General features: G+C 44.2%; 1 protein-coding gene across 6 annotated transcripts in view; it reads right to left on the bottom strand.

The window, feature by feature from the left end:
• Positions 1-23,421, bottom strand: part of NEK10 (NIMA related kinase 10) — a 109,874-nt gene that overhangs the window by 46,852 nt on the left and 39,601 nt on the right. For all 6 annotated transcript variants that reach the window (XM_081164370.1, XM_081164373.1, XM_081164369.1 and 3 more), the window contains exons 20-23: positions 20,641-20,686; positions 18,772-18,893; positions 17,023-17,125; positions 5,415-5,490 (exon numbers count right to left, since the gene is read on the bottom strand). In XM_081164370.1, coding sequence (XP_081020496.1) covers positions 5,415-5,490; positions 17,023-17,125; positions 18,772-18,893; positions 20,641-20,686 — 347 coding nt within the window. The remainder of the gene's footprint in view (positions 1-5,414; positions 5,491-17,022; positions 17,126-18,771; positions 18,894-20,640; positions 20,687-23,421) is intronic.

Genomic DNA, 23,421 nt, shown 5'->3' with positions numbered 1-23,421 from the left:
TTGTTGTAAACCGCCCTGAGATGTATGGGTACAGGGCGGTGTATAAGTTGAAAAATAAAATTAATAAGAATACAGTGGTGCCCCGCAAGACGAATGCCTCGCAAGACGGAAAACTTGCTAGACGAAAGAGTTTTCCGTTTTGGAGGTGCTTCGCAAAACGAATTTCCTATGGGCTTGCTTCGCAAGACGACAATGTCTTGTGAGTTCCTGCTGGTTTTTTTTCCTCCCCCCCCCCCTTTTCCTAAGCCGCTAATCCGCTTATCAGCTGATCCGATCAGCAGATAAGCCGCTAAAAACCGCTAATAGCGCTAATAGCGCTAATCCGCTAATCCTTCAATGGGCTTGCTTCACAAAACGAAAAAAACGCTAGACGAAGAGAATCACAGAACGGATTCTTTTTGTCTTGCGAGGCACCACTGTACTGCCCGTGGCTCTCTATTTTCAGAGTTTGAAACGTAGCTTTCTTTTTTATCTGTTCTTATAGGCAGAATTGTGGGCAATTTTAACTCATTATTATTTACATCAAGCATAGCCAAAGTGGGGCTCTGCAGATGTTGTTCAACCCTCACACGCCCTGCCAGCCAGCATGGATAATGGTTAGGGATAATGGGAGCAGCATCTCCAACAACATCTGGAAGGAACTACATTGGCTACCCCTGATTTACATCAATGATGTACAATTTACATCCATCATGATGGATCTCTTTTCTTCCCTTTGTTTTACAGAAAGAAGTGATGGCATTACTTGTGTTGATGGAAACATCTTTGTTTATCATTGCGTAGCATATGCAGTAATTATGCCCCTTACAGTTTGCTGAAAGCTTCAAATGCAAATAGTAATGAAAAGTGTCAGCTGATTTTCCAAAGGTAAAATGTATTCCTAGGAAAAGGACATAGGGCACACAAGAAAATTAAAGATTATGAAACAGATAAACAACAACAGCTCAATCAGGCTGGAACATATACAGTAGCTGAAGAGAACAATCGGAGGAAGGTTGAAAGCTTTGCTTTAAGAAATCAAAGGTTTCAACTAGATGGTGAAAGTTAAACATGGGTGGAGCAAGGTGGACATCTTTAGGGGAGGAGATCGATGAGATGGGTACCATAACAGAGAAAGTCTTGCCATGTGCAAGATTGCATTGCTCCTTGCCTGGCTTCTGATCACTGCTGGGTGTTCTGCTTTATTTAAATGTGATTATGCCAATAATAAGGGGACGCGAGTGGCGCTGTGGGTTAAATCACAGAGCCTAGGACTTGCCGATCATAAGGTTGGCAGTTTGAATCCCTGCGATGGGGTGAGCTCCCATTGCTCGGTCCCTGCTCCTGCCAACCTAGCAGCTCTGGTGGGAAGGTAAACAGTGTTTCCGTGCGCTGCTCTGGTTCACCAGAAGCGGCTTAGTCATGCTGGCCACATGACCCGGAAGCTATACGCCGGCTCCCTCAGCCAGTAAAGCGAGATGAGCGCCACAACCCCAGAGTCGGTCACGACTGGACCTTTGCCAATAATGCAGTAGTGGGGAAGGGGGTGAAATGGATCATTCCATGGTGCCCCAGACGTAGGAATGACTTGGGGGTCTTGGCCACCCCTGCTCCTGGAGTCTGGGCACAGAGATCCTCAAATCGCTGCCGAACAGCTGAGTGAGCAGACAGAGAAGAGAGAAAGAAAAAGCTGCGTACAACTCACAGGTAAAATTCAGGAGTCAGTAATCAACCCTGCTCTCCCACAAAAGGTAGAATTGAAACTGGCCAGAAGGTTGACCTCCGTTTCAGATGGGCATGTAGTTTCATTTTCAGTTCTGACCTTGCCTTCTACCCTGTATGCTTCACTCCTCTGCTGACTGAGAAGCCACACACACACAAAAGACTGGTGAAGAAGTTACTCTGCATTTCTTCCTTTTGCCCTCCAATGTCGCAGGGAAAATTCCTTCCCCTCATGTCACAAGAACACTGCTGTTAATATTATCCAATATTCACTGGAAAATGTGGCTCTCTCAGATTCTTACATTAAAAGCAACACCTGAATGCCAAGAGAGCCAATACTTGATTCGCTGCAAATTGTGCTCATTTGTTTGTGTTTATGTTGCACTCTGTAAACACTCTGTTTTTGTTGCAATGTGTAAAACTATTTTATTTCACTGCCTTGGCTCAATAAATATTTCTTCTTATTGCTCGTTAAAACAGAGAACTTATAAACTGTACCTCCAGAGCCTATAAAATGCAATTATCTCACTTCTATTATGTAATTTTTTTCCATAGTCTACTGTCTCTACACAGGAGGTCTAGACTGGCAAACAATCTCCAAACATGGGGATGGAGAAAGTTCTTTTCCTGGCCCTATAGCAAGAACAACATCAGTTTCAAGTGGGTTCGCTTGGTCTGCAGTTGCTTTTGCCTTAACTAGTCATTCCAGCTGAGAGCCAAAGGATCACACAATTAATTCCTTACTACCATATGCTCTTTTAGCTTGCTTTTTGGGTCATAGGGCATATTTTGGGCATCACACCTATAACATATATGTGCTTCTAGATTGCAGGGTTCAGAGTCCCAGAATAATTATGGATGTTAATAACTATAATAATTATAATAATTATAATAATTTTATTATTTATATGCCATCCATCTGACTGGGTTGTCCCAGGAATTCTTTTTTTTAAAAAAATAATTTTTATTAACAGACCAATCATATCAAATCGAATCACATAAATTCCAAATTACATAGCCTAATTTTAAATTTTGTTGGGGGTACCCATATTTCAAGTTCCGAAAGGGGTCCAATCCTCTTATTGCTACTGCTTTAAAAGTCCACAAATCTGTCCAAATAATGTTCAAAATACTGTCCAATCCTTTCTTGCTGTTTTCCACATCTCTTCTAGTTGTTTTCATATATTTTTCCTCTCTCTTTGTCTTTGTGGCCTCTGATTGTCTCCATAAACAGGTTCAAACAAATTTGTATTCCTGTGTGGGGTTTTCCGTTCGTCCAAGAGTCATATTTCAGACAGCCGCCGTATTTCATCGCTTCCATAAAGAAAAACATTCTTGCTGTCTACTTATTCACTTTTCGCAGGTCTGTCCCTCTTTCTCAGACCTCGAGGAGGTTCTACCAAGAATCCAGTATGAAAACAAAGCTTCCTCCTCCCGATAAATCTTTCGACAAGATCCGTCAAAATGGCGACTCCCTTTTTGTTGCTGCGCCATCAAAAGCCCTTGTTCTTTTTCTCGATCTCACATGTCAAGTTTTTGGTAGTAAATTATTTCCACACAGTTTTTAATCATCTTGCTTAGGTCGGTTATGCAGCGGTTCTTTTTGAGAAGGGGTTATTGATTAATCACATAGAAGAAAAGAAAAAAAGCCCCCCCCCCATCCAGTCCCGCTCCGGCATACTGAACCTGATGTAATTTCTTCATGTTGTATTCCGTTAAATCCAAACCCGTTGCTCTCGTTCCACAGAGGTCACTTCAGTTAGCAGTTTTCACTCCCGTTCTTCACTTGAAATATGTGCATTTGCTTCATTTCCAATTAAATATCTCGAGCTTATGCAAACCAGTGCGCGATCAGAGACAGCGTCCGGGAGAGCCGGACTCCACCCGAGGGCTTTATGCCTAGTGCCCTCACCCCCTTCTTTCAAATCTGGGGGTGAATTATGGGCACAGCAGGCAAGGCAGTCCCCCCCCATTCCCTTGGGGGGGGCAAGGGAGGCTGCATACTCCCATCACAGCCTCTTAATTACCTCGTGTGGGTTGGAGAGATGTTACTGTCGGCCATCTTCCAATGCGCCCCTGGTGGCCCCTCTGCCCCAGGAATTCTTGGTGGCTTCCAAAAAAATATTAAAACATAGGTAAAGAGACCCCAGACTGTTAAGTCCAGTCACGGACGACTCTGGGGTTGTGCCGCTCATCTCACTTTACTGGCTGAGGGAGCTGGCGTTTGTCTGCAGACAGCTTCCGGGTCATGTGGCCAGCATGACTAAGCCACTTCTGGCGAACCAGAGCAGTGCACGGAAACACCGTTTACCTTCCCACCGGAGCGGTACCTATTTATCTAGTGGCATTTGACGTGCTTTCGAACTGCTAGGTTAGCAGGAGCTGGAACCGAGCAATGGGAGCTCACCCTGTCGCGGGGATTCGAACTGCCGACCTTCCGATTGGCAATCCCAAGAGGCTCAGTGGTTTAGACCACAGCACCACCAGTGTGGGGCTTCCAACAAAATATTAAAACATAAAGGCCCTCAAACATTAAAAACCTCTCTGTAGCTGCCTTCAGATGTCTTCTAAAAGTCAGATAGATGTTTATCTCCTTGACATCTGATGGGAGGGCTTTCCACAGGGCAGGCACCACTACCAAGAAGGCCCTCTGCCTGGTTTCCTGTAACCTCACTTCTCACAGGGAGGGAACCGCCAGAAGGCCTTCAGAGCTGGACCTCAGTGTCCGGGCTGAACAATGGGGGTGGAGACGCTCCTTCAGGTCTACTGGGCTGAGGCTGGGATATATGGATAGGATTCCTGGGTCTGTATATAGCTGAGGGAAAGGTAAAGGGCATCGTCGGGGGCCGGACCCCTGAGAGAACAACAAATGTCAGATTAAGAATGTCTCTTTCGTCTTTTTAATTAGCAAGAAGGGGGGACTACTGTTATGCAAAGCATTCCTCTGTAAGACATACTGGCATGCATGTTCCCACCATTTAGTGAGCACCTCATTATCATGACCACGAGAAAGGACTAATAGGACTGGAAGAAGCGAAGAGTCAACAGAAAGAGGCTTCTAAGGAATATAGTAAAGCAACTGGGAGCCAAGGGAGCCAATCTGAGCTGAACACTTGGTCACCTGCACAGCAACAGCCTATTCAGATGACCACATTTCCACACATATTCCCAGTGGGTCCGTCGCTAACAATATTTCAAGTATTTCTCACAGTTAAGATGTCTACTGCTACAGCAAACTGACACATTCTTTGGAACAAGCTTATATAACCCGTCTGTGAAAGTTCCCAAGTGTGGAAAACCAACTTCTGGGATTAGGAAAAGCAAGACAATACTGTGCATTAGATTGTACATAACTGGGCAACTTGAATAGAGCTACAACAAAAGTGGGAATTAGAAGAAGGTTATGCCTCAGAGAATTGAAGGTTCTAATTACTGTTAGATACTGTAGTTAATTAGCAAAAAAAATGAAGTGTGATAACATGTCAAGATTTGCCTGTTTTCACATGAATTTAGATATATTTAATTCCGTGCACTTTAAAATGAGATGGCGTGTCATGATATGCTTTATTCAAAAATAAAAAAATAAAAAAATAAAGAATCCAAACATATCCTAGGAAAATTAACTGTCTGAATCAGGGCTACATTATATTTGGGGCCACTAATTCAATATTTAAGCAGCAAATTCGCAGACCTAAAAGGCTTTTTTTTCTTACCAGGAGTAGAGAATAGTTCCGACAACTGAGGTAAGCTTGCTATTTTCCTGTTTCTGCTTTGCAAGACCAAAGTCAGCTGGAAATAAAATAAATAAAGCAAATTTATTTTCCTTCAGCAGGTTCAATTATTGATTATAGCTGGAGCAAAAAAAAGATCACTCATATTTGATATATTATCCCCACCACCTCATTTATGCATTATCAGGCAACGTACAATAATATTTGCTCATCTTCTACTCTTATCTTTGCTCTTTATGAATGACATAGAGTGGCCTGGTTCGCATGTCATGGGACGCCCATTCATGATTTACTGTGAATGAGCGAGAATGCCAGTGCACACTGCTCAAATTACTCTCTCTCTCTCTCTCTCTCTCTCTCTCTCTCTCTCTCTCTCTCTCTCACCTGCCCTTTCCTTTCCCAAGCTGGAAGGAAAAAAATCTACAGTGCTGACTTAGCATTTATGTATGACTCAGCATTCACAGTTTGGCTTCTCTCCAAAGAAACCACAAGAGCTAGCTCATATGTAGCCAGCACTGTGGCTTGATTCCTCCCAGATTCCTCTGATGTGCAAAGCCAGCCAGTTTTTAGGCAGTAGATGGCTCAATACCAATATATAATGCTTATAGAATTTGCTTGTCCTAAGCTCTTATGCCACCAGCCTGGAAATGAAACACAGTTTAAATAGATATCAAAATCCATTTATGAAGATTAGAACTGAACAGATGCCAAGCTCAACAACATACCAGCTATAGGCACACTTACTTAAGCTTTTCCCCAGCTACTGTTCTTGGCAGCAGCTGAAAAGAAGCAATTCCCTGAAGCCCAATCCTAGGGTGCAACCTTTGAAAAGGTCACCTTAAAATATGTTAATTGTCAGTGAACGCTTATGTTTCAACTCTTACCTCAGGGCAAAGTATGAGTTTGTGGGTGCCAGACTCCTCTAAATTCCTGGACTCAGTAAGTGTTGGAATTTAATCAAGCCTCCTGAACCCCTGGATCCAGCAAGGGTTAAAATATAAGCCAGGCTAGCTTATATTTGAATGGTTCATCACCCCAGGCTAGCTTCCTCATGAGGTCATTGCCTGGGGTGAGGAACCATTAAGTGTATAAAGGGCAAGGTGATGGACCATTAAGGAAACAAAAAAGAGGGGAAATGGGTGGAGCACGTCCTCCCTCTTTTAAATAGTGAGAAGAAGGAAAGGCACAGTTTAGAGTTTTAGCATTGGCTGCGATGTGACTTAAAGCAGAAAAGGTTGCAGGCTGCTAAAGGAAACAAGTGGAAAAGCTATAGAAGCAGAGCATGATGCTTGATGTCTATTTGAACCCAAGGCTGCATCTATGGGAGAAACAAGACCCACTGGGGGAGTTAATGCTGGGAGCGCCTCCACTATAGACCCAGGTTGTATATATGTGTAAATAAACCATATATCTGTCTCCATATATACAGCAGAGAGCGTGGTCTTGTTGTCTGGACAGCACAGGACCTCCATACACACTGTCCTGGCTTGTTCCCTGGAGAGAGTTGCTAACACAGGAGGAGGAAAAAAAACCTTACAGGAGGCAGAAGTTATGAGTTACCAGGCTCTGTAGCCACAGCTGGAACTGTCACTCCACAGCAATTTGACCTCACCTCCAGAGGTGCACTCCATTGTCTCTCGAGACTGACGAGTGCCAGCAACAATTTGGACAGCTCTTAAGATATCGTAACCATATTCTGCATGGTGGTTCCTGATATCAAGAAACAAGTTTTCATCTATGTTTGGATGCCATTTTAAATCAAGATGGCAGATTGAACCTTTCAAAACTGCATCGATTTGAACCACTGAGTTCAAAATTTCACTGATTTTGTTTGACCTCCTGAACAATGTTCCGTGAAGTTCCGCATGCTACGATATAAGCTGACATAATACTTCCATGTTCAGCTCCCTCCCTCTCACAAATATACAGTATTTACCTCTCTAAGCCTGCAAGCCTATGCACACCTTTTCGAAGCGAGGAAGCGAGTCCCATGGAGGGAGACAGTGGAACTGACTTCTGAGCAAACAGGCTACGGGGAAAGGGAAATACTATCATATGTGTTTATAGGTATTTTACAAATAAAAGGCTCAGAACGACACGGCAAACCCTGATTTGCCCAAAGCGGGGGGGGGGGGGACAAAGGATGGGACAGAATTGGAAATTTGGTTTCCTGCTGGTGTCCAAACCATCAAATCATCCTCCCATTTACGTCAACCTATAGAGCAATGACCTATTAGTTAATCCAAATGCCAAACTTCTAAAAGGTCATGCTCCGTGTCGGGCTTATTCGGTTCTGAAAAGTGAAAAATTACAAGCTTAGCTACCGTATTTTTCGCCCTATAGGACGCACCGTCCCATAAGGCGCACCTAGTTTTCTGGGGGGGAAATAAAGGGGGGGAATTATTTTTTTTTCCCAGGCGCGGGGCGGGGGCGGGGGAGGCCCGAGCTTCCCCTGACCCCAGCCCCCAAACAGGCAGCTCTCTGCAAGCTGTGGGAGCCCAGCGCTGGCTCCCGCTGCTTGCGGAGAGGTCCGCGAAGCCTGGACGCGCTGAGATCAGCGCGCGCAGGCTTCGGCATGCAGGCAACTCTCCGCAAGCAGCAGGAGCGCTCCCGCTGCTTGCGGAGAGGTCCGCGAAGCCTGGACGCGCTGAGATCAGCGCGCGCAGACTTCGGCATGCAGGCAACTCTCCGCAAGTAGCAGGAGCGCTCCTGCTGCTTGTGGAGAGGTCCGCGAAGCCTGGAGAGGGAGAGGGGTCGGTGTGCACCGACCCCTCTCACTCTCCAGGCTTCAGTGAAAGCCTGCATTCGCCCCATAGGACGCACACACATTTCCCCTTCATTTTTGGAGGGGAAAAGGTGCGTCCTATAGGGCGAAAAATACGGTATATTTATTTATTTATTTATTTATGACAGAGAAATGAATACTCGACACAAGAAAATGGCATCAGCCCTTGAATCTGTTGTCAGAAGCTACTGCTTCACCTTGCATCATAGCTGAAATGCTAAGATTTGTGTTGATTTGTGATGATGCCTGTTTATGCCTCTTGCCCTGTTATTTCCCCAATTAATATGCAATTGTAATAACATAGCTACTACCAGTAGTACTCCAGGCTGTACAAAAAACAAGGGGGGGGGGAACAGATTGAAATCGTTCTGACATTCAGTATTAAACACTGTAAAAAGAAATAAAGAAATAAAGAAAACAGGTGTGAACCAACTGTACCTCCATGAAAGCAGGTCATTTTGTTCAAGTAGCTGTTTCCCACATTCTTTATACAACCCCTGAGAATACTATCCTGACTCGAGAAAAGCTTTTGTCACCTGCATCCAATTTAGGGTTTAGATGGATGTGATGCCAGTTTTAGATGTTTACATCAGTTCAGCTAGAGGTAATGTTTTAAGAGGTTTTAATGCTACCTTGAAAACTCACACACATTCTTCTGTTCTAATACAAGCTTTGTAAAAAAATAGAAATAAAAATAAAGGTGTCTTGCAAGTTTACAGTAGTAGCATAGCACCAAATAAGACAAGGCTGGAGTAACTCCACTGTCTTGCCTTCTCTCCATTTCATTCCATGCTAACGTTTTTCAAGGGCTGCTTTGGGCACCTTGCAAAAGCTATTCCAATCCTCTACTGGAAAAGGTTGAATGAGCGAGGAGATGGGCTACTAAACATAATGCAAGAGCACCATGCAGTGGCCACCTGTTTTAATGCAGCCTGTCTCATACTTAAAACTACTATTCTAGGAGGTAAAGACTGCACAAACAGTAAAACGCCTCCTTGTGCAAGGCATGACTACTCTGTTACTAGGTAAGCTTTGACAATGTTTCAAATCCACAAATACAATCTGAAGCAATATAATAACACTCAGGACCGTAGGATGGAATGCCCATAACATCTGTATAGTGTTAGAATTAGTATATTGCGCACAATACTTCATTAAGTAATGAGGAGAAAAAACTGCATTTGAAAATTATTGAAAAGGAGGGGAAATTCTGGTTCAAGGTTTTTGATGTGCTTGCCTTGCTTCTGAGATTGCCAAGGGGAATTTGTGAATGTCCGTCCTTTCATTCTACAAGTCATCTCACCAGGACTTGCACTTTGCAACCTTTGCAGGCGGCTGCACTTTCATCTAAGTCCAGAGTACGGTATCAGGAAGTAATTCCTCCCATGGGGCTTTTCCAGATCAGAAAGGACAGGCAGTCAGGTAAGCGAAGCTCAAAGTCCCGTACCCACCTAAATTCCCCTCTTCTTTTTTACAAATCATCTTTATTGGTTTCTTTTAATTGACATTCATAGAATCATATTATAACATCTCAGTTCTCCTATGGCTAAACATGTATTTCTAAATACGTAATATTAAAGAAAACAAAAACAAAAAATTGTGCTTAATCGCTTGATTCATTTGTATTCCTTTTATACTCGACTTCCCTCCCCTTCTTACTTGGGTCCTCAGTTTGAATGCCTCTCTTAACACGTCTATGAGTTTGTTTTCCTGTTTTCCCACTATATTTTAGTATTTTTTCTGACAGAAGTTATTCTAAACCAGTCAAAATTTCAATTTCCCCATGATAGCCTTTCAAATATTGTTTGAATATGTTCCAATCTTTTAAAATGTTTGTTTTGTTTGATCTCTTATCTGCCCAGTCAACTTGTCCATCTCTGCATACTCCATTAATTTGGTCAACCAATCTTTTTTGGTCGGTAAACATTCCCTTTTCCAGTTCTGTGCAATCACAACTCTTTGCTGCGGTGGTGGCGTACATGAATACTTCCTTTAAATCTTTTGGAATCTCATTTCCCACAATACCCAATAGGAATGCTTCTGGTTTTGGGGGGAATGAGATTTTAAAGATCCTTTTTAAATCATTATAAATGAGATCCCAAACCTAAATTCTCAATAATTTATTGTCCTGAAAACAAGGCAGAGAAATGGAAGCCTATTTAGCGGGCGAAGAAAACATCTGAGAAACCAGAGGATGGATTTTGGCAGAGCACTAGCTATAATGTTCTCATCTGTTACAGCAGACCAGGCTTGGCCAACACAACGCTCTCCAGATATTTTAGATTGTAAGCCTCGTCATCATCCCCATCAGGCCACAGCTTTGTTTTCAGGAGCTGATTGTAGCTCAAAACATCTGGAGAGGGCACCAAGTTGCTGAAGGCTGCATGCACACAGGGATATATGGCTGAGCAGCAGACAAGAGTCATGCCTGCACTTTGAGCAACGTGACAATACAGCTGTTTTATTTTGCTCGTGCTGCATGCTTCCATGTCACTTGGTTCCGTTCAGCCAAATAAATTAAAACTTACAGCATTCCATCCTGTATAATTTATATCCGGACACCAGCACTGAACATGAGCCTCTGAAATGCACAGTAAAGAACCTGGCACTCTCCTTTACATCAATCAGCTGTGGAAGAGCACTATTAAAGCGTTACCTTTGGGAGCAAATCTACTAATGAGCAGTCTTCTTTCCTTTTCGGGGCCTGGAGAGATGCCAGCCAATTATATATACATTACTTTAAAAGAAGATATATTATACAAGCATGAACAGAATCCCTGTGCTAACATGAAGAGGATACTAGGAAAATCCTGGAAGAACAAGAGACTGCAAAAGTTTAAAACAGAATAAAAGTTGTGGAAGTTATTCTAGTTTACAAATAAGCAAATGGAGGCATAAAGCTGCCTTCTACAATCTGAAGCCATCCAGCTTTTCTGGACTACAATTCCTATCAGCCCTAGACGGTATGGCCAATGTTCAGGGATGGTTTTAGTCCAAAACATCTGGAGAGGTCAAGGATGGGAATTTAGCCTAAAGCAAATCGCCAGGTTCCATTTTTACTAAGTCCGTCCATTTGATACAGTGTTTACGTTTCATGTGGTGTGTTTTTTCTTTCCCTTTCATCACCAGAATCACAGGAATAAAAGAGAGGTGGCAGAGTAATGGAGACTGCAAGCCCTGTTTACTTGGGAGTAAGCCCCATTGAATTCAATGGGACTTACTTATGAGTAGACAAGGGTTTGGTATCGGCTGTTGGCTTGCCCAGCTTTAAATGTTATTCTCCATAATGTCAGGGCAGCTGCTTTTACGCACAAGGCAGTCAGGTTTTTGGACTTTAACTTGGTGAGTTTTAGATATTGTGGCTCCCCCAATGGGTAGGATGTGTTAGACTGCTTTTTAGGTATATTAATGTGTTTAGCTTCTATTTTGTTCTAGTTTCGTATTGGTTTTAATTCTTGCATTGTGCTGCAAGCCACTCTGAGATTGCTATTCATAAAAAGCACTAATAACTGAAATTCATAAGGCTTTATGTATTTTATTTTGATCTAGATTTTAACCCTGCTTTGTAACATTCCCCCACAAAGCCTCAGAGAACCTTATTATAAATTTATATTCAAAACCTTACTATAAGTATATATTCAACCAAAACATAAAATAACAAAAAAGTGCAAAACACATTACCGTATTTTTCGCCCCATAAGACGCACCGGCCCATAAGACGCACCTAGATTTTGGGAGGGGGGGAAATAAAGGAAAAAAAATTTATTCCCCCCCCAGGTGCGCTGCGCTACACCAGGAGCTTGGGGCGTGCGGAGCTCAGCGCGCCCCAAGCTTCTGCGTGCCGGCAAGGTCTCCGCTAGCGTGGGAGAGCCGGGCGCCTCTCCCAGGGCTAGCGGACCCCTGCGCTAATCCAGAAGCTTGGGGCGAGCTGAGGTCAGCGCGCCCCAAGCTTCTGCGTGCCGGCAAGCAGTCCGCTAGCCCTGGGAGAGCCGCGGGGCTCTCCCAGGGCTAGCGGATCGCTGCGCTACACCAGGAGCTTGGAGCGTGCTGAGCTCAGCGTGCCCCAAGCTTCTAGGTGCGCGCAAGCAGTTCGCTGCCGCCCCAAGCCTCGCGCACCCGGCAGGAGGTCCCACCGGGTGCGCGAGGCTTGGGGCGGCAGCGGACTGCTTGCGCGCACCTAGAAGCTTGGGGCGTGCTGAGCTCAGCGCGCCCCAAGTTTCTAGGTGCGCGCAAGCAGTCCGCTAGCCTTGGGAGAGCCGCGGGGCTCTCCCAGGGCTAGCGGATCGCTGCGCTACACCAGGAGCTTGGGGCGTGCTGAGCTCAGCGCGCCCCAAGCTTCTGCGTGCGCGCAAGCAGTCCGCTAGTCTTGGGAGAGCCGCGGGGCTCTCCCAGGGCTAGCGGATCGCTGCGCTACACCAGGAGCTTGGGGCGTGCTGAGCTCAGCGCGCCCCAAGCTTCTAGGTGCGCGCAAGCAGTCCGCTAGCCTTGGGAGAGCCGCGGGGCTCTCCCAGGGCTAGCGGATCGCTGCGCTACACCAGGAGCTTGGGGCGTGCTGAGCTCAGCGCGCCCCAAGCTTCTAGGTGTGCGCAAACAGTCCGCTGCCGCCCCAAGCCTCGCGCACCCGGTGGGACCTCCTGCCGGGCGCGCAAGGCTTGCAGGCATTCGCCCCATAAGACGCACCCCAATTTCCCCTTCATTTCTGAAGGGGGAAAAGTGCGTCTTATGGGGCGAAAAATACGGTAATGGTACACAAATCTAATGACAGGGTTTTTTTACTTTTAAAATCAGCAGCAGAATCATAATTATAAACCAGATATTTAACCGAATGTTAGGCTGTGGTTCAAGTCAGCCATTGCACAAATTATGGGATCAGGTACACTTTACCAGTGTAGGAGAGTTTAATCTGAACTTAGAAACTATGATTACCAGCTTCGGAACAAGTCAGGATATTAAGCCAACTTCAAAACCATGGTTTGATATGCTAGTTTGTTCCAAAGTTGGTAACAACAGTTTCCTCATTCAGGCAAAATGGGACATTATGATTAGAGACTTCCTGGATTGGTTCCTTATACCACAGAGGGAGAAGCGAAGAGGCTCTGTGTATGGGCTTGTTTAAATGTGGGCTTATTGAGCTGAGGTATGATTGACCATTCCAGCCAGTTGTTTCCAAGCCTAAAGTACCACACTGGGTTATTCTTGTGTGGATAAAAGGCAGAGAAGAGGAACCATGTACACAGACCTGAGGTCCTTGGAAGGCAAGTTCAAGAAAAATGAAATAAAGATATCACGTTGTCCCTATGCTCCAAACCCTACCTGTTAGCACAGGTGTACTACTGCACAGGGGAACTGCTAATACCCTCCATGGTTATCACATACAGAAAATGGCATTGGGCAATCTCTTCAAATATTGCAAATTGCATCTAAGGCAGTGTGTATAAAATAATAATAATAATGTATTTATACCCTGCCCATCTGGCTGAGTCTCCCCAGACACTCTGGGTGGCTCCCAATCAAGTGTTAAAAACAATACAGCATTAAATATTAAAAACTTCCCTAAACAGGGCTGCCTTCAGATGTCTTTTAAAGATAGGATAGCTGCTTATTTCCTTCGCATCTGAAGGGAGGGCGTTCCACAGGGTGGGCGCCACTACCGAGAAGGCCCTCTGTCTGGTTCCCTGTAACCTCACTTCTCGCAATGAGGGAACCGAGGCCGTTTAAGGCTTTAAAGGTCAGCACCAACACTTTGAATTGTGCTCAGAAACGTACTGGGAGCCAATGCAGATCTCTCAGGACCGGTGTTATGTGGTCCCGGTGGTCACTCCCAGTCACCAGTCTAGCTGCCGCATTCTGGATTAATTGCAGTTTCCGGGTCACCTTCAAAGGTAGCCCCACATAGAGCGTGTTGCAGTAGTCCTAGCGGAAGATAACTAGAGCACGCACCACTCTGGCGAAACAGTCCATGGGCAGGTAGGGTCTTAGCCTGCGTACCAGGTGGAGCTGGTAGACAGCTGCCCTGGACACAGAATTCACCTGCATATATACATATAAAATATCTGCCAGTCATGATGGAAATGTTGCTCAGTTGTGGGAAACCACAGGAGGGGAGGGTGCTGTTATGCTCAAATCCTGCTTGCTGGTTTCCCACACACATCTGGTGGCAGCCATTGTGAGAACAAGATGCTAGACTGGATGGGCTATTGGCCGGATCCAGCAGGCTCTTCTAGTGTTCTTGTGGCTGTGCACAGGCAAATAAAGGAGTGCACCGTTTAATACAAGGATGAGGCGCCTTCCACCCTGCAGATGTTGCTGTACTCCGTCTCCCATCAACCCCATTCAGCATGGCCAATGGTCAGGAATGATGGGAGCTGTAGTCAAACAGCATATAGAGGAGTAGAGATTCCTCACCTCTGGCTTAAAGAGCTAATCAAGAGCTCGCAATTTCACAACCTTCATGGAAGAGATGTGATATGTTTATTGGCATCTCAAAGAGCCGCATGATTTGCTATGCTCAAAGCACACTTAATTCTTCCTAATCCAGCCTACTGGGTTTGATGCTGCTCTACATCTCCTGAAGATGCAGAAGACAAGACAGCCATTCTCAAAATGGTTCAATTACAGTTGATGGTTATTTAGCTATTAATGTGATAAAGCCTTGTCTTTCCGAGGTTTGTTGCGGGGGGGAGCGCACAGTGACTTAAACACAGGCTCAGAAGCTCATAATCACACTATTTAATTATTCATGAAGCCTAAATGAGAAATGGAAACATTAAGAAAGCTCGTTTGCCCCAAAGGAAACAACGCTAATGCTTCCCCCCCCCAAACCCATAGTGCTTATTTGTTCTTCATCTAAGATATCATTATTACAGCACACTAACCTAAATCATGCTACCAACTTTCAGAGACGCATGCCCTACTCCAAGCAACAAATTAATTGAATGAAGAATTATTAAATTCCTAACTTGCAACAACAGTGAAGATTACCGTATTTTTTGCCCTATAGGACGCACCTTTTCCCCTCCAAAAATGAAGGGGAAATGTGTGTGCTTCCTATGGGGCGAATGCAAGCTTTCGCTGAAGTCTGGAGAGCGAAGGGGGTCGGTGCACACCGACCCCTCTTGCTCTCCAGGCTTCAGGAAGCTATCCGCTAGCCATGGGAGACGCAGTTCTCCCACGGCTAGCGGAGAGCTTGGCGGCACCCAGAAGCTTGGGGCGCGCTGAGCTCAGCACGCCCCAAGCTTCGGGTTTCGCACAGTCCTCCACTAACCGTGGGAGAGCTGCGCAACTTCGCGCAGCTCTCCCACGGCTTGCGGATAGCAGCCTGTTCTGGGGGCTGGGGTCAGGGGAAGTCAGGGGAATAATTTTTCTTTATTTCCCCCCAAAAAAACTAGGTGCGTCCTATGGGCCGGTGCGTCCTATGGGGCAAAAAATACGGTACCTCTCTCTCCTTCCTTCTGCCTAATTAAATACTGAGATTCTCTCTCTCTCTCTCTCTCTCACACACACACACACCCCACAAGGGGTACTTTCATCTCAACAGTATCCACTCCAGGCTGAATGAATATGGGCTCATTTGTGTGCCATTGAAGGATATGTCAAACAGATATTGAAACAAATTCAGTAATGGATCAATATCACCCACAACTGCCCACCATCCACTTATTCCATTCCCACTTTGACAACTGTTCGCCAGGTAGCAAATACACTCAACACAAATCTGGGCTCAGTCTGGATAAACGTTGGACAGTTGGCTCTTTGACAGTATATTCTACATCAAATGAAGTTGCAATGACATTGAGCCCATTTGAATTATATTCTCCTTATGTTTGGAAGGGGATCAAGGAACTGGGTGTGCCTCTAACCACCAAAACTATGCATCAGTGTGTGTACATGGCATTTAAATAAGATGCTTATCTTTGAGCTGATATCATTACTGGATTGTGAATCCTGCCCATGTTTAAGAAATCACATCAAGGACTAAGAAACCAGAATATGTACAAATCTGGCATGAAGACTCCTTGTTCCTACTTTGTTCCTACCTCCACACGATCAAGGAAAACCCCAAAGGGACATAGGTAACCACAGTTTCTCCTTACATGTGAACTGAAAACTATGTTTAATGGCTTCCCAACAAGCCAGGATTTGGAATCCAAATTCCAACATGATTGAAAACCCTTAACCATGATTCTTGGTTGCATGGTTTAATGTTGGCATCCAAATCCTGTCTAGTTTGAAAGTCTACCCATAGTTCCCAGTTCTCGCAAAATAGAAAGCCAAAGTAAACTACAGCTTCCTGGTTTGTTTTACTAGTTGTGCAAAGTAAAAGCAGAATACAGAGACAATAACTCTGTGCGTATCCTGGCTTATTAAGCCAGAATTTGATCACCCAAACAGAGCAATTGTCACCCAGAAGTTTATGGAGAAAGACCAGCATAATAATTTGAAAAACAAAAATGTGCTGTGGCAAATAGTTGTGCTTATGCGTTCCCTTTTTTAGAAAACCAAAATGAAGCACCTGGACTAGAAGGAAACCACAAGAGTGTAAAAACAGAACAGAAGCAAGCCTGAGAACTATGAACAACAGAAGGATTTAAATAATAAAGCAATAATGCAGAAGAAATGTATTAGTTTCCCCATACACAGGAAAGATACAAACAGTATAGTATTGTCTGGAAAGAAAAGGTTTCGCTTGTATGCATTAGAAATGGTTTGGTGATGTCATTTATTCTGAATTAATTTACTGCAATTCACAATGGAAAGAAATCACTTTCTACTTAAACAGTCCAAGGTTACAAAACTAGAACTTACTGATGGTTACTTTATCCTTATCTCCCAGCATGATATTGTTTGGAGTGAGGTCTCGATGGACAATTCTCTTCTCTTTGTGCAAATACCGAAGAGCTAAACACAGCTTTACAACAAAGAAAAGTCTTAGCGCAAATGCAAAGCCATATTCACCAGCAATAACCAAGGGGTAGCTTAGAACCTGGGGACGTGAGGAGCAAGCGTCTTACAGGAAGAGTCGCAACTAAACTTTGGAGCACAAAACCATTTAAGAAAGCCATTTGCTATAGGGAGAGGCTGTAAAGCTCCTGCTGTGCAAGGCCTCGGGTTCAATCCCTGGCATTTTCAGATTGGGCTGGTGATGTCCGCTGCCTGAAAGCCCAGAGCTTCATCGAAAGCCCAGAGCTTCATTGACAAGTGTGATGGAAAAGTTTATTTTTGCTGGGGCAGGTTGGGTCCCGAAGTATTTTCTTTTTCTTTTCCCTATGCCAGAAAAGGGTTAATATATGGCAGCCTCTGATTGGCCAAGGGAGGTTTGGGGAGGGGGGAGTTGAAAAGGAGAGGATTTGGAGGCAGTTGGTGAGTTTTGGAGGCAGTGTTGGGAGGAGGTTTTGGAATATGTTGGGACTGAGGTTGGGAGGATAGGTAGGAAGATAGGGAGTGAGAGTTGGTTCTCGGTAGAAACATCCACTCTGAGAAAAATATCACAAGCTAGAGAAAAGAGTCTCTGAGATTAGTGTGAAGGACAGTGTCCTGTAAGAGTAATTAGACCAGGAATTAACTGGGAGGATGAGGTTGAGACAGGAGAAGTAGAAGCTGTAAAGAGACAATCTACTTAGGTCTCATTCCAGTCAGGAGGGGAGAGATTCTTCTAGTAGGAGAAGACTCCCAAACCAGTGAAACCTTGGGTCTATTACTTGGAGTACCTCAGGAGTAGGGTTGTCTAAGGGGTGTGTAACTGACAGAAAGCACCACCTTGTTAAGAATCAAAGTATTAAGTTAAGAACCAAAGCATTAAGTGTGAAACAACTGAGAAAACCTTGAAGTTAAATAACATTGTAAACTGAAGTATCCTAAGTTTTATCCACTCATGTCATAAACTTCCTTGTTAAATAAAATCATTATTGTTTATTTGAACAAATTCTGCCTGAGACTCCAAATTACTAAGTTTTCCCTCACGCAAGTCCCCCCCACAAGATAACCTGAGTTAGTTTGAGGGAATTTGTGGAAGTGGTGTTCTGTGAGGTGGGTGCACTATATTTGAGTGAGTGGACAGGCCCAACAGTGAAAGGGGGAAAAGAGCCGTCACGCCCGTTGCAACAGACAATATTGAGCTAATGGACCAATGACATAAGTCAGATTGCTGGGTTCCCATGCACAGCCCTCTTAGCTTTGTATCTGGGAGGTGAGCTAGGACAGAGATGGCATTGCTTCTGGTGGAGTCCTGTGTTCCTGTGCATTTTTCAGAAAAGGGAAGGGATGGTGTGTACAGCAAGCTTTGTCATTTTCACTTCTGCTGACGATCCCCAGAATCTTACATTCTCTGCACCGCCTCATCTAAGAAGCTCTGTTGTAATATGCTTCAGCACCAGTGACATTTAGTTTATCCCACCTTGGGCGCAATATATCATCAACTGCATAGCGCAGGCAACATATACGCACTTTGCAAAGTGCAAAAGGACAGATCCCTGACTGATATGCAGCGATGAATGATTATCCTAGAAGCAAAAAGCAAGAAAAAGAAAATCAACGAAGATACGCGCAGGTCCTTACTTGAATGAATATGTGCCATAGTCTGTCTTCCGTAAACTGTTGCTGCTTCTCCTTCAAAGAATGAAAATGTTCTCCCAGCGGTGCCCCTTCTATGAGCTCCATGACTATGTACAGCCTGTCACCTACAAGCAACAAAATGAAATAGAAGCAGCAAAACAAGAGGGAAATTTTCATTTATGTGCCCAGTGATTGGCCAGGAGGCATTATCCAAGTATACCTCCTGAGCGTTTTGGAATCCAGTCTGACCAATGATTCCTGTATAGGAAGACTAAGTGGCTTACCACTACTCTGGCAGGAATGTAACAGCAGAGGGATCTGTACCACCAGAGGAAAATGATTAAATGGTTAAACCGTTACAATGGTGCCTTCTCAAAAATCCCTAAAACTGGACTACCAGTAGAAAACACTGCATGGCATTCAGCTGTGGTGCCCTACTTGTGCAAGAGAGATTTACCATTCCTCTCATCCTGGCCCCCTCTCTACGGCCCCCTATGAAGCACCCAAATCTGAATTTAGAATACTCATTTAAACACCCTTAAAATATCAATGACTTCCCTTCTTCTCTTTCCATGGTTCATTTTGCAAATCATAAATCTCTGCATATTTTACATAAACTAAACCATTCAGTATTCCTTTATTACATCCACCCAAACTTATTTACACTGTTGAATTTATCTTAATGCTGCCAACGTTTTCAAGTGTACACAATTTCCCCCCATATATTCAATACACATTTTCCAATCTTCTTTAAACGTAGGTTCTTCTTGTTCTCTTATGCTATATGCTAAGTGCGCAAGATGTGCATATTCCATCGGTTTAAGTTGCCATTCTTCTTTAGTTGGGACTTCACTTGTTTTCCATTACTGGGCTAACATAAATAACGAGCAAATCTAAAGCACCCACAACACTATAAGTTGGGCTAGTCTTTGTCTGGGTTATACTCAGTGCTTTTTTTCTAGACAACTAGGTGCCTGTACTCACCATGAAGTTGTTACAGTAAGTGCCACACTTCTTAACAACAATAAAAAGAGGTGTCATTACTGTATACCCTTTAAAAAAGTCCTGGAAGCCACCCAGGACTCCAGCCACAGAGATCGGTTGAGAGTTATGAGCCACCTGGAACATCAACGGCATCTGGCCTCTAACACAAGGAACACATTGCCTACAGTGCACGTCTCCATCCTTGCAAGCATTTATCTGCATCTTATTCACCTAGGCCAAAATCCTCAACAACCTCTAAAGGAAAGCATGCAGGAAAAATAGAGGATTGTATCCAACATCACTCCTAGTCAGAGTAGATGCATTAAAATTAAACGACATGACTAACTTGGGTCCATTCAATTACTCTGAACAGGTGTTAGTGGGATACAATGCAGATTTTTATTTCCAGACCTGACATAATCCCACCTATATACTGATGCTTCAAGTCTCTTGCCTTCTATTTGAATCCTGACTAAAGCACAATCTTATACATGTCTACTCGGAAGTAAGATTTACTGGGTTAAATGTGGCTTACTCCCAGGCAGTGCTAATTTTCTAGAAAAAGAGGTGCTGGAACTCACCACAAATGCCTCCCTTGTTCTCTTATAATGGCAATGGCGCCCACCTGAGAGGTACGGGAACTGAGTTCGGTGAGTTCTGGCTGAAAAAAAGCCCTACTCCCAGGTAAGTAGGTATAGGACTGAACCTGAAATCAAATCAATTTTTCCCAGGTCTCCTAATGTGGGGGCTGCAGCTGGAATATAAGCTTCCTGACGACAACAGAAAATATATAGATCATTTTCTTTTTGTAGTTATCTTTTTTTCCCCTTTAATCTTATTATAACAATATACTCGTTATGGAATGTAGCCCTGAAAGTGCATACTTACTTTCTAAGAAGGTTCTGTAATATCGTACGACATTAGGATGATAAAGCTACAATAAAAATAATGTATACAGTTAAGGTTAGATGGAACATCCATTTGTATCATATCTGCAGAATGTTCCTCTTGGTGGCAGTTATGGCAAATAAGTTTTAAGACTGTGAACACCAGCACAGTATCTTGACCTTTGACACTGTGCAGGAATCACTTCTTTATTTAAGATATTGTGGCCAGAATCAGTAAGAGATAACCATAACGTCTGTCTTCTCTATACTGCCTACGGAAATACTGTAGTACCCAAAATTGCTCAATTCTCTTTAGTAAGGTTTTCTCTCTCCTTTTATCGGTATTTGGTCTCTTTATGGCCTACTTTGCAGAATGCTTAAAAAAAAAAATAAGGGTAACTCGAGGGGCCAACTTGAATACAATATTGGGCAGGCCCAGGTAAGCACCGCCCCACATAATCAATCACATGACATGGTACAATGGCAACGCCCATCAACTTGGGGGGGGGTGCAGTCCCCTCAAATATTTCATTGTCTCCTATGTAACGGTTGTTCTATTTCAAGAAAGAGAAATACAGTGGTACCTCGGGTTACATACGCTTCAGGTTACATACACTTCAGGTTACAGACTCCGCTAACCCAGAAATAGTACCTCGGGTTAAGAACTTTGCTTCAGGATGAGAACAGAAATTGTGCTCCAGCGGCGTGGCAGCAGCAGGAGGCCCCATTTGCTAAAGTGGTGCTTCAGGTTAAGAACAGTTTCAGGTTAAGAACGGACCTCTGGAACGAATTAAGTACTTAACCCGAGGTACCACTGTAAAAAAAAGGTGAGCACAGCAAGCAATGTTCCATGGTCTCTGTGTGAGAGTGAAATGGACTTCCATTCAGTGCACAAGGGGACCTCACATTCTGCTCTTCCCACCCCACTCCACTCAAACACCCACACACCCACAATTGACTCTGGGCGGTTGCGGGACCATCTGGATTTGTGGGGTCTGCAAGAGGGAGAAGAGGGAAGGGTAAAGCTGCAAATACCAATAGAGTTTGCCCAGTGCAACATGAAAAGGGCACACAAATTCCTTATGTGAGCATCACCACACACATACAGTCACTTTCACACTATGTCTTAGATGCATTTTCATATACAGTGGTACCTCGCAAGAAAAATGCCTCACAAGACGAAAAACTCGCAAGACGAAAGAGTTTTTCGTTTTTTGAGTTGCTTCGCAAGACAAATTTCCCTATGGGCTTGCTTCGCAAGACGAAAACGTCTTGCAAGTTTGTTTCCTTCCCCCCCCCCCATGTATTCCTATGAGAAACCGTGCTTCGCAAGACGAAAAATTCGCAAGATGAAAAAACTCGCAGAACGAATTAATTTCGTCTTGCAAGGCACCACTGTATTTCGGCAGGAAAAAGGACACAGTGGTGCCTCGCAAGACGAAATTAATCCGTTCCGCGAGTCTCTTCGTCTAGCGGTTTTTTTGTCTTGCGAAGCAACCCTATTAGCGGCTTAGCGGATTAGCGCTATTAGCGGTTTAGCTGCTATTAAAGGCTTAGCGGATTAGCGGCTAAAAGGCTATTAGCGGCTTAGCGGCTTAGAAAAAGGGGGGAAAGCGAAAAAAATCGGAACACTTGCAAGACGTTTTTGTCTTGCAAAGCAAGGCCATAGGGAAAATCATCTTGCGAAGCAGCTCAAAAATGGAAAACCCTTTCGTCTAGCGGGTTTTCCGTCTTGCGAGGCATTCGTCTTGCGGGGCACCACTGTATAAGAAACTGGTTCTCATAATGCAACTCTACGCACGTGAAATCCATGAGAATCCAGCTTAATGGATGTATAGCAAGACTTCATGATAGCTAGCTTAATAATGGTCCTTCATGTATGTTCTATGATATTTAGGGGTTAAACTAGATATTGCTTTAATAGGCAAAGGTAAAGAACCCCTGGATGATTAAGTCCAGTCAAAGGTGACTATGGGCTCATCTCGCTTTCAGGCTGAGGGAGTCAAGTGTTTGTCGACAGACAGCTTTCCGGGTCAGGGGCCAGCATGACATAACCGCTTCTGGCACAACGAGACACTGTGACAGAAACCAGAGCACACAGAAACACCGTTTACCTTCCCGCCACAGCGATACCTATTTATCTACTTGCGCTGACTTGCTTTCAAACTGCTAGGTTGGCAGGAGCTGGGACAGAGCAATGGGAGCTCACCCCGTTGCGAGGATTCGAACTGCCAACCTTCTGATCGGCAAGCCCAAGAGGCTCAGTGGTTTAGACCACAGCACCACCCACGTCCCATTACTTTAATAGTGTGTTGGGATTCTGTGCTCTTTCTTTACAAACCAAAAGCAGCTGCGGGGAGCAGCTATTTCGACCAGTTCCACAATTCAGGTGCGGAATAATTTGTAACACTCTCCCATATCCTGTTTTCCTGCTGAAATTTGCCCCCTGCTCATTACAGCTAGAGGTTATGTGGGGGAAAGCAGATGTAACTGGAAAATATTTCTGTTCCCTAAAGCAGGGAAAATAGGAACCTGAAAAACAAAGCGGTATTGGCACCCTGTCATTACCTGGCAACTGCCAAGTGTTGCAGCATGACATGTTTGTTTTTTTAAAAAATATACTGTGTAGGTAATAGAGCAACATTTTCACTTTCGTGGTTCCATTAGGCTACAACTCTTTACACACAGTCCAAAGAACAAACAAGTAAAACGTTTCAACTGGAAAATACGTTGAAATAGCAATTCTATTTCAAAATATGCATTGAAATAAAAGTCATGTTAC

The sequence above is a fragment of the Podarcis bocagei genome, assembly GCF_964188305.1.
Source record: "Podarcis bocagei genome assembly, chromosome: 12".
Taxonomy (NCBI): Eukaryota; Metazoa; Chordata; class Lepidosauria; order Squamata; family Lacertidae; genus Podarcis; species Podarcis bocagei.
Note: the sequence above shows the minus strand (reverse complement) of the source record. Positions and strands in the feature narration are given on the sequence as shown.